This window comes from Sorex araneus, chromosome X (assembly GCF_027595985.1).
Source record: "Sorex araneus isolate mSorAra2 chromosome X, mSorAra2.pri, whole genome shotgun sequence".
In the NCBI taxonomy this organism is placed as follows: Eukaryota; Metazoa; Chordata; class Mammalia; order Eulipotyphla; family Soricidae; genus Sorex; species Sorex araneus.
The window spans coordinates 324,454,607-324,467,120 of NC_073313.1; the positions used below are offsets into that span (position 1 = coordinate 324,454,607).

A 12,514-nucleotide genomic window follows, 5' to 3' on the forward strand; every position below is an offset into this window, starting at 1 on the left:
GGAAAAAAAAAAAGGGACATGGGGGAAGAATGGACTAGTGAGGTCAAGATTGCAATTCGTTCTTAGGAACAGAAGTGGGGGGCTGGATCTGGCAGTGTCTGCCTTGCATGCCTTCAACCTGGTTTGATCCTGGGCACCCATATGGTCCCCAGGAGTGATCCCTGAACACAGAACCAGGAAAAAGCCCTGAAGCATTTCCAGACGCTACTCAAAATCAAAAGAAATGTACAGAACTGAAGGGCTGGAGAGACAGCTCAAACAGAATACATGCTTAATATGTGCAAGACCCTGAGTTCAGTTCTGGGCATCACAGAGGCCCATGAGGAATGACACCACATGGATCCCTGGGCAAGGAGCGATAGCGCAGTGGGAAGAGCATTTGCTTTGCACATGGCCAACCCCGGTTTGATTCCTTTGTCCTCTCGGAGAGCCCGGGAAAATACAGAGAGTAGCCCACCCGCCCAACAGAGCCTGGCAAGCTACCCATGGTGTACGCGATATGCCTAAAACAGTAACAAGTCTCACAATAGAAACATTACTGGTACCTGCCTGAGCAAACGAACAATGGGTTGACAGTGCTACAGTGCTACCCTGAGCAAAGTCAGATATCAACTAACCAAGTACCAGTAATCAGGCTACTAGCTTCTTTGGGGATAGGCCCCAAACAAGTAAATAAACATTAGTATAGCTAAAGTCTTTTTCAAAGGAAGGAACTAGTAGAAGAAACAAGAATAGTACAGAAGGAGGTAATTGGTATCAGTCCTACACATTTATTTTCATTTTGTGAGGTTAATACAGTCAAGTGAAATTATTTTTTAATTTTGAAATGAAAGAGTAAAAGTTACTGAATTGACTCAATATGCTTTATTAAGTAGCAGCTGTTTGCTGAGTGATGAGGCCAAATATTTATAGCAGTGTTTGAGATCCTTTTCCCACTGCACTCCCCTTCTGATTTTGTTTCCTTTTTGTGAATCTGTGTCGTATTGGCTGGTCCCAGTCCTGTGCTGTGCTTCCCAACTCCCATCTTTCACATACAGTTTCACATATAGCAACCCTGGAGCAGTCAGGGGCCCCAGGTTGAGAAGCAATGGTTTAGAGAACAAACAGCAAGAGTTAAGACTGAACTGAAGAGGGGCCAGAGACAGCACAGCAGGAAGGGCATCTGTCATATATGTGCCCAACCCTGGTTCAATCCCTGACATCCCATATGGTCCCCCAAGCACTGTCTGGAGACACTCCTGAGTGAAAAGCCGGAAGTAACCCCTGGGTGTGGCTCACCCTCCCAAAAAATATACTTTAAAAAAGAAAGACTTAACTTAAAAGTAAGGGGTATAAAACAAACCACAGTTGCTACAGGGAGCAGGAGATGATGATCAAGAAAGCAGTATGAGTTTGAGACTGATACAAAAGAAAGGTACTCCGGGGAGGCCAGGGCAGTAGTACAGCCAAGTTTGTACACTTGCCTTACACGCAGCAAACATGGTTGCCCAAGCTGCGCCAGGAGTAATCCTGAACACAGAGCCGTGAGTAAGCACTAAGCACTGCTGAGTATCATCCAAAAAGAAAAACAAGAACAAAAAGTGTACTGGCTGGGAAGATAAGATGCCTTGGATTTGATCCCTAGCACCTCATGGTCCCATTAATTACAACCAGGAGTGTCCCCCCCACTCCTCAATATAGACTTTTTTAAAGAAAAATCTTGGGTATAAGATCTTACTCAGTGATAGAGTATAAAATTAGCATTGTATGAGGCCCTAGGATTAATCTCTGGAAACAAAAGAACAAAAACAGAACTTCAAAGTTATCATGCCACTCATATTGCCTAAAAGGTGGCTTTTTATTTGTTTACCTTCTTTTATTATTACTGCTGGCTCAGTGCTCAAGAATCACTCCTGGTGGGGAGTGTGTGTGTGTTTGTGTGACAAGTGGTGACAAGCGGGATTGGGGGGACAAGAACGGGACCCATATATGATTTTGGATTTCAAACCCAGGTAGCTAGCTATATGCAAGGCAAGTACCATGTCCTTTTCATTTTACTTTTCTGCAATGAAGAGGATTGAATCAAGGACTTGTGCATGCAAGAAGTGCACTTTATCACTGAGCCACATGCCCAGCAAAGGTGACTTTTTAATTCAGTAAGAACCATCTAATTCACAATTTACTACAAATAAGTTTAAGTGCTTTTAGTGTTTAGCTACATGTTTGATTCACAGATTGTCTACATTTATAAATCATTTGTAAGCAATGGCAAATGTCAAAACAATATTACAGATTACTTAGAAAAAATCTTACATGTTTTAACCTTACAAAAAGTACTCAAGGGTCCTGGAGGCCACCCCTGGTGGTACTCAGCTCAGCTGGGCAGGTCTGACAGTATTTCAATGCTAGAAATTGTAGTACTACTCCTGCCCCAAACTGCTGAGGGCAATCAGGGTCACCCAGGTGAACTTATAATCCATATAATCCGCCAAGCTTCGCCAGGAGTAATTCCTGAGTGCAAAGCCAGGAGTAACCCCTATGCATTGCCAGGTGTGCTCCCCCCCCCAAGAAAAAGCAAAAGGGGGGAAAAAAAAAAGAAAAGATAAATGTCTTTTCTAGTCCAAATAATTGCAGACACTTCAAAAGAATACATGAATAAATCTGATCAAGGTAAATAATGATAGTAATAAAACAGTAACTTTGAGTTAAAAAAATTCATGTATTCAAACTGATGCCACAATAAAACAAAAAGTTCTTCAAAATAACATATAAACTCTCAGAGCCAGGGAAATGTTTTAAAGTGATGGAGTACATGCTTTGCAATCAGAAGGCCTGGCTTTGATCCAGAGTCTGAGCACTGCTTGCTATGGTTCAAAAGTCAATGTGAAACAAGGAATTTAAGATTTAAGTAAAACAGAGAATTTAAGTAATTACAAAATCTTTCCACAAGTCACTTTTAAATAGAAAGGAAAAGGTAGAAATCTTTATGCAAAGAAACCCTAAGGAAGCCAGATTAAGTGATCAAAACCACTATCACAATGATAGGAAAAAAAGAAACCACCATATATACTTACAAAGACACATTATTTATGGAGCATTATTCTTGCCAAGATGTATTAATTTAAATCTGATCATGAGAAATATCAGAAAACCTATATTGAATGACATTAGATCAAAGAGATAGTAACTCAGAGGTAACTCAAAAGGCCAGTCAGTTTAAATGTTTTGCCTTTAGGAGGTCTGGGTTCAATCTCCACACCACATGGCTCCAAAACTGAGTTACAGCTCCATGACTTCAAGGAGTCACCCAAGCACTGAGCCAAAAGCAATCCCAAACACTACTGGTGAGACCCAAAAAGCCAATTCCTCACCCAAACACCAGTATCATAAAAAAATTAAGGGCTAAGAAAGGCTAAGATATTTCTTCCATATCCTTTCCTGGCATAAAGAAAATGTAAGAAATATGGTAACTAAACGTATGATCCCATAATATGGAAAAATATGTTAAGCTATAAATGGGAAGAATTTAAGTTTGAAACATGTATTAGATAAAATTATTGCAAAACTAAGTTTTCTAACTTTGAGTACTTTACTCTAAGAAAATGTCCTTGGTCTTGGGGCCAGAAACCTACCTAATACATTATACAGACACTTGCCTTGCAGGCAGGTGACCAGGGTTCAATTTACAGCACCACATATGGCACAGGTAGTGAACCCTGTGTGCAGAGCCAGGAGTAAGCCCTGAATACAACAGGGTGTGAATCAAAATCCAGAATACAATAAAATAAAAAAGGAAACTGTCCCCCGTCTTAGGACTATACTTAAGATACACATGAAAGTATATATGGATTAAATGGCCATGATATCTAAAATGTATTCTCACAAGATTCAAGATATACAAATGTGTGCTCACAGACATTCACATAACGTCCACATTCATAAGTCATAAAAAGTGGCAAAATGCTGGTGACAATGTGAAAATTTAGGTGAGTGGCTTCAGAACTCATTAAGTATCAATTTTTCTTTAAAGCTTTAATATTTTTCAAAATGGAATTTTAAAAACAATATTCTTACTACAAGTACATAAAAATTATTTTTAAAACTTCATACCTAGGAGCGAGATTATCATATGTATAAGCAACAGACATAAGTCGCTGAATCAAACTGGTTCCTTGCACAAGAACAAGAAATACCTTTAAAACAAAAACATTAAAAGAAAATGCTTTAATACAGTAAAACACATCATTACATTTAAAGCCCAGAACTCCCTAAAACTTTCACTTTTATTATGGTAATAAGGACTACCCTAAGAATAAATATTTAAATACTATTAAAGCAAACTCTAAAAATAGAATTTTCAAACTATACTTAAGAACTGCAACTTTGAGAAGAAAATACTTAAAATGTAGAAATACAGAGGGAGAAATGTATATTAGATTGTCTGCAAATCACGCAGTTAGATGATAAAAGTAAGTATTGTAGTCAGTTGCTTCTTGGAATCTGTGAATTAACCACCCTTTACATTTGAAAAAAGAACAAAATCAAGTAATGATAGATTTCTGAACAATCCCCAATAAACATTTTAAAGGCAATAAAATAGATCATGTATACAGAATATGGATTCTAGATTTCAAAGGTTAAAGCTCAATGTTTAGTTTCCTAAGTTTCAAACTGCAAGACTATAATTAAATGTCTAGATTCTTGTTCTTGAGTCATATGTTGGAGAAAACCATTCCTCTATTTAAAGAATTATTGAGTCCCTTATGCAAAACAGCAGCTACTTCACACACTGATTACCAACAGAAATTCTCCTCAAGAAAACTGGAAAGTTTCAAAAAATTTATGCTTAGATTATACTGAAATTTAAATTTAGAATTTTAAATTTCCAAATAGAATGAATGAAATGAAGCATGGTGGCAAATTACTAAATGATTTAGTGTTCTTTCTTACTAACAACAGCAGTATTTCCCAAAGTGGGCAACAGTCCCCCAATGGTGGGGATGGCCACATGATCTGGTAGGGGAGGTAGAGTTGCAGAGTTTGGGTCGGGGTGGGGGTTACCCTCCTTAAAGAAGATGGATCTCCAAGAGAACTGGGTAAATTTTTCTTGAAAAGTAGGAAGTGGTCTAAATAAGTTTGGGAACCTCTGATTTATAATTATGCAAAATAGGGCTGCTTTGCAGACAAGATTTTTTTTTAATGACTTTGGTTCAAATAGCTTTAAATTGTATATTAGTCCTATTATAAGGAAACTAATAAAAAAAACCATATATTTTAGTTCTAAGATATCTACATGTGTGTGGGAGCGGGGGAAGAACAAAAAAGCAATGTGTGGAAGTAGAGGTTATGAGGAGCAGGGGAAAAATCCAGTTGAATATTCTGAATAATTTTAATTAAGTTTGTCCTTGTGTATGTTTAAAAAAACACTACTATTTAAAAAAATTCCACATATATGCATCTTACAACAAAGACATTATTATTAACATTAACTTGGGTCTGGATTATACTGACATAAACCCATACCACTATAGTTCCTTTATGTTTATTTATTTATTTATTTATTTTTGCTTTTTGGGTCACACCCAGCGATGCTCAGGGGTTACTCCTGGCTCTGCACTCAGGAATTACTCCTGGCGGTGCTTGGGGGACCATATGGGATGCCGGGGATCGAACCTGGGTCGGCCGCGTGCAAGGCAAACACCCTACCCGCTGTGCTATCGCTCCAGCCCCTATTTTTATTTTAATTGCACTAATTGTAGATCTAAAATATAAGCAGAGATCACTGTTCTACGTAATTCCTAAATCTCCATTGCAAAATATGCTGCGTTTTCACTTAAATCACTACTATCCAACCGTTTGTTGACTATAGAATTTATCAATAATAGCTTTCCTGTAAGTTTAGAGTTCCATTTTATAGTTTTTGAATAGTGGCTACCCCAGAATAGCCAAGAGAGGCATTTAGGGCCACTCCTACTACTGGGTGGTACAGTATGAGCCTGATAAAGCTCAGGGCCACAGGACAATATCCAGCAATGCCTAGCACCCATGTGGTGCTAGGGATTAAATTCATGGCCTCACTCTTGGTAGGGATGTGCTCTAAAACTTACATTATTTCTCCAGCCTGAGATGTGATTCTTAAACATCGAGGAAGAGATTTCAACTAAAAACTTACCTTCGTCTTGACACCTCCCTGTGGAACTGGTAATAAATATTTAATCATGTCAACATCAGTGAAAGAAGAATTCTATGCTGGGAGTGGCTCCATTACAATTTTAGAAAAGAATTCTGATTTTATTGTTGTGTGTATTATTTTATCAGGTATCTAAAAAAATCTACCATGATAAACACTTGATATGTAATGCTAGGGCAGGCAAAAAATGAATTCCTCCTTTGCTAGATGGGCTTCCTTGATATTATCTCTTTAATTTTTCTGTTCACTGTCCCAGAAGTCATTTGGTTTCAGAAACATTAGCAGAACCCCTTCCTTAGAGGCCTAAACAAAAGTGATTCAACAGGATCACTTCTGTAAAATTCTCATTTCTGATAATCGTAACCTTCTCCATATGTTCTTTAAATGTTAGCCCTGGTGAATTACCAAAATTACTTCAGCATTCCTTTTTTGCATTTTTAGCCCTCCAACACATATGTAAAAGATATTCTTTTACAATTTCCCCTGGTTAAAAAGCTAGTGAGGTTTGTTTTCCTAAATAGACTTCTATAACATATACAACACATAAACCAATAAGCCACTAATAAAAACTATACTATGTTTAGGTAACATTAAATTGACACACAATTGCAACTTATTTCTATGTTTACAATGAACTGAAAAACACTATTGTTTCATAATTATATTTTAAATTGAAGGCTTCACTTCAGCTATCAAGTTATATCATGGAAACTTGCATTTTGTTTTAAAAACAAATATGTACAAACTCTCTTAAAACATAAGCAGAATTAACTGACAACTTCTGTACTTTACCTCTGTTAGTCTTGGTATATGAAGACCCTTGGCATGATCACCGGCAGCTTTTCTTGATTTGCCAGGCCAAGTTCTTTTCCTATGGCTTTCTGCTATACCAGACCAGGCAAAGACATCATGATAAGCTAAATCCAAGTCTGATGGATCTACTGCAAACTGGCAAATTAACTTCAGCAAGCAAGCAAGACAATCTAGCTGCCACTGTGAATAAGAAGAAATGTTATTGCCCTATTTTTGTTAATTTAAAAAATTCACTGTAATACTAGAAGATAAAAATAATTATAACTAATTAACATATATCATAGAAATTTTGCTGCTCATATATTATAGTTAATAAATAATCTAGGCATCAAAAATGAACACAGCTAGATGCATAAAGAGTAACAAAAAATAAATGACACTTGCATTTCTATCATGCATTCTATCTAAATATATGGTAATATAGCATATTCCCTGAACTGATTTATACTTTGAAAGAATGAATTATTTAGGGGTAGAGACATAGTACAGGGATGAGGCGCTTGCCTCATAGTTATCTGACCCCAGTGCAATCTCTGGCACCAAAAAGTTCCTCAAAGCATCACCGGAAACAGCCCTTGAAGCCCTTGAGCACTGCAGAAACCAAGCAGCACAGTACAGTTAGACCCTTCCAGTAAGCTCAAGTGGGCTGAAAATTGAAAGGAGGGACCCCTAAACTTCCTGAACTCTATCTGGGAGACCCAAAAAGAAAAATAAACATTTATTGTGCATAGAATTATATTTCAGGGGCCGGAGCAATAGCACAGCGGGTAGGGCGTTTGCCTTGCACTCAGCCGACCCCGGTTCGATCCCCGGCATCCCATATGGTCCCCCACGCACTGCCAGGAGTAATTCCTGAGTGCAAAGCCAGGAGTAACCCCTAAGCATCGCTGGGTGTGACCCAAAAAGAAAAAAAAAAGAATTATATTTCAAAAACAACCTTAATTTATGAGTTTGCCTCAACCAACTTTAATTTTAATGTACAAAATTTTGTCAAATTTGGCTGAAGAGAGCCTGCGTGATAGTACAGTGGGAAGGGCATTTGTTTGTCTTACACGTGGCCAACCCGATTTCAATCCCCAGCATCCCAATAAAGTCTCCCAAACACCGCCAGGAGTAATTCCCAAGTGCAGAGCCAGGTGTAACCCCTGAGCATCACTGGGTGTGACCCCCCCTCCAAAAAAAGAGCAAAAAAAAAAATTGGGGGGTGAAGGAGTAAGGCACTTTCTTGCTTTGCACATGACAAACCCCAGTATGATCCTTGGCACCATAAATATTCTACAAACACCTGGGAGGTTGGGGGAGGAGGAGTGGAATCCTGAGCACAGAACAGAAGTAAACCCTAAGCACAGCTAAGTATGCCTATCCCTCCCACAAAAGGAAGAATGATTCTGAATTTATAATCATCTTTTATGTTGAGATTAATTATTAATAGAGAATAATAGCTGACATGAAAGCACCCTGCTCAGGAATGCTTGGCATTCCAGATACTGACAAAACCTGGGACCTCATGAATGCAAGTAAGGAACTTTCCCACTGAGGCACATTACCAGCATGACAGTAGAATTCTTGTTAATAATTTTCATAAAGTATCAATAATTTCAAAGAAAATATATTTTTTTACCACATGAACACTTATCTATTATACTAAAAATAAAGATAAGAAGTACTGGAGAAATAAACAGTACAGCAGGTAGAGTGCTTCCTTTGCATTCAGATGACCTGGTTTCAATCCCTAATATCCCATTTGGCTAAGCCCATCCAGGAGTGATCCCTAATCAGAGTCAGAAGCAAGCACTGAGCTCACTTACAGGTGTGCCCTCCCAAAATAAAATTATAGTGAAATACTGAAAACTAAAGTTAGAGCAGTTTATAAGCAAAGATTCCTCTACAAATGATACAGAGCTACTACTTAAAGAGTTGTTACATTTTTCTACTTTCCCAATAATTAAGACATCACATTCTGAGAATTTTATGGGATATTAAAGACATGATTAAGAATTAAAAAAAATTTAATTATAAGAGAGAACTTCTACAATTATTAAGAAGTTCTTAATAGAACTATTCCATAAATGGTAGCAGAACAAATAGCCAAAAAAGAAAAAAAACTGATAACAAAAAAATGTGAAGAAAAAGAATGGAAAAAGGGGCCAGACAGGACAGGGAATAAGGTGCATGCCTTGCTTATGGCTAACTCCAGTTGATCCGTGAAACACATGGTGCCCCAGAACTTCAAATGGTGCAGCTCTGGTTGCCCCAGAGAAGCTGAGGGGCCCAGTTAGTCTCTGGGACAGCAGGGACCCAAGCAGCACCACATCTTTGGATCTGCACATTGCACCACCAGCTCAGCTGGTGAAGAATTGCTAGGAATTCTTCACCACCCATCTCTGTCCTCATTCGTACCACTTGGAAGACCAACCCCAAAAGGAATAAAAGTACTGATGCCAGGTTTTTTTTTCTTTTTGGGTCACACCCGGTGATGCAAAGGGATTACTCCTGGCTCTGCACTCAGGAATTACCCCTGGCGGTGCTCAGGGGACCATATGGGATGCTGGGAATCGAACCCAGGTTGGCCATGTACAAGGCCCTACCAGCCGTGCTATTGCTCCAGTCCCTGATGCCAGTTTTAAGATGGACACAACCAATACAATACAACCGACAGATGCTTTGTAAATACATTTTTACTCAATCTTTTGGACATAACAGCAATTTATAAGAAAAAACACCTGATTCATAGGTCCTAAATTATAATTGACAAAGAACAAAGAAACTGATATCTAAATGGAATATCTGATAATGATACTCTATTAGAAGTCAGGAATGAGAATATCTTTTTATTTAAAAACTGGATTATGGGAGCTAGAGCAATAGTTCAATAGGTAGAGTGCTTGTCTTACATGCACACAATCCAGATTCAATTGCTAGCACCCTGAAGGGTCCTCCAAGCATTCCAGGAGTGATCCCTAAGTGCAGAGGCAGGTGTAAGCCCTAAGCACTGCTGGGTATGGCCTCAAAATAAAACAATATGAAAAACTGAAAAATGAATAAAATCTGGGTATGTACTCTGGTATGCATTATTCCTCCAACATTCTTTTCCTGATATTAAAATAGTAACTCTTCAAACTTTTTTATACTAACAAGGTTAAAAGAACCGTTTTATTGAGAACCAGTAACTGTAAAGCAGTTCAAAAGCAGTAAAGCAGCACCCAACTGCTTTTAATTTAAAGAACTCCACCCAATTTTAAAATCTATTTTACTGCAGGCCAGTTACAAGATCTGGAAACAAATTTTTGAGCAATGTGTTAAAAAGGGAGTAAGTGGTCAAATAAAACAACGAGAAGAATGTTCTCAAGAAATTGAAGACACAGGGGCCAGAGATGCTACAGCACTATGCTTTACCAAACAAACAAACAACAACAACAAAAAAATGGAGACATAGCTCTAAAAAACTTAAAAAGGGAACCAAATAGATTACTTCAATATTACATGTAATACTGATAACATTGGTATTACGGTGTTACATGTTAATTTACCAAGTTTGGATAGTTCATTCATTTTTGCACATAAATTTTTAAGACTCGACATGAAAAACTGATTGCATACTTTGTCTGACTCCTTATATAGGTTTATTTTTCTTTTCTTTTGGGGCTACATCCAGCGGTGCTCAAGGCTTATTCCTGGTTCCGCATTCAGGAGTCACTACTGGTGGGCTACAGGGAATATAGGGTGCTGGGGGATCAAATCCAAGTAGGCTACATTTAAGGTAAGCACCTTACCTGCTGCACTATCACTTCAGGCCCGCAGTTAGTCTTATTAACAGTAAATAGAGCACAAAGAATAAGACAACTGGCTGCCATCAGAGAAATGGCCCAGCTTCATGACTTATTTGAGAGATATTCCAGCAGCTCAACTTATCCACAAGACCTGGCGACAACTGGGCACAAATCTCTGGAGTCTTAAGAGATGGGCCAGACAGAATCCCCACTATGTCAGAGGCCCAGAGCTCCACCCACCCATATCCAACTCCAGCCACCACCAGAGAAATGGATCAGCTTCAGGATTGATCTTGGAGAGACACTAGCAGTGGATCCATACGAGCTCCAAAGCTCCTGAAGCACATGGCCATATAACTGGCCACAAGACACCTCCATACTTCGTAAAGCTGACAACCAAGGAGCATAGAAAGTTAGATGGAAAGTTATGCAGAAGCCCACCAAGCTCAATGAGTAAAAACAGTAACTCTGAAGGCTCAAGTAGCATCTATCAGCTCAGTAAATCCTCAGACAATGACTTTAGTAATACCATTACATAATATATGCTGTATACAGTACGTTATTTTGTGCCAACTGAGGCACATGTGGAAAACTGAGGACACTGGTAGAGGGAAGGTCACACTAGTGGTGGGATTGGAGCTGGAAAACTGAATACCTTAAACAACTGCATTATGAACAACTTCGTAAATCACAGTGTTTAAAGTTTTAAAGTTTCATACAAAAAAATAAGTAACTATTTAAACTGGTGAAATAGTTCATTTTTACTTACAACAGTCCAGGACTCCTGCTCTTTTGGTTCCAGAATTCCAGAATTAAAAATTTCTAATAATTGCTGAAGCCCTCCAGCAGTAACAAACTGTAAGCAATTTTGAGAAAAACAGTAAGAATAAGGCAACTATATAATGCAGTTCTGAATAGGTTCACTATGTGGGTAAGTGGCAGAACCCCCTGCCCCTGCACCAGGCTGTCTTCACTGGGTCCCCTTGGAGGGGGGTGGGTTGAGTTTTACTCCCAGCTCCAAGCAGAGCCCTGGCAGCCGAAAACCTCCAGAACTCAGCCACAGCCATGCTCAAGACCCCTCCCCACATGCATGGACGAGTCTCACACATGAAGGAACCGACAGAGGAACCCAGGTATGCGGGCCAGTGGCTGAGATCCACAAGCCTGCTTGGATTGGGACTGGGCCTCCTCCACCCAGATCCCCTGTTTTCCAATAGCACTCACACCCAGAAACTGCCCCAGGCGCCATGTAATCTCATCAACGGACAAGATCCAGAAACAATAAAACAAAGCACACAGAAGAGAGCGATGCAGGATCTTGCATGGCAGAGCCTGGCAAGCTACCCGTGTCGTATTCGATATGCCAACAACAGTAATAATAATAGGCCTCATTCCCGATCCTGAACGCGACAGGGTCAAATGAGACGTTACTGGCACCCACTCAAGCAAATCAATGAGCAACGGGACATCAGTGATACAGTGATGTGGGTAAGTATACATCTATGTAGATGCATGTGTGAAAGAAATGCACCTTTCATTTAGAAATTTAATCAAGTTTATAACTTAAGAGACTATGTTCAGTAATTTTAAAACACTGCAAAAATCTATCTTTATGTTCTAATAACCACTTAGTCCCAGACAGTGGAACTAACAGTATTTCAATGAAGAAATGTTAAAAATAGAACCACTAAGGAATTAATTTAAATTGCTATAATATACAAAATTGTATAATTTTGCATTATACAAAATATAAAAATACATA

General features: G+C 38.7%; 1 protein-coding gene across 4 annotated transcripts in view; it reads right to left on the reverse strand.

The window, feature by feature from the left end:
- USP34 (ubiquitin specific peptidase 34) overlaps positions 1–12,514 on the reverse strand; it is a 248,212-nt gene that overhangs the window by 104,503 nt on the left and 131,195 nt on the right. For all 4 annotated transcript variants that reach the window (XM_055121529.1, XM_055121528.1, XM_055121531.1 and 1 more), the window contains 3 exons: positions 11,522–11,608; positions 6,962–7,162; positions 4,090–4,172 (listed from right to left, as the gene is read on the reverse strand). In XM_055121529.1, the coding sequence (XP_054977504.1) occupies positions 4,090–4,172; positions 6,962–7,162; positions 11,522–11,608 (371 nt within the window). The remainder of the gene's footprint in view (positions 1–4,089; positions 4,173–6,961; positions 7,163–11,521; positions 11,609–12,514) is intronic.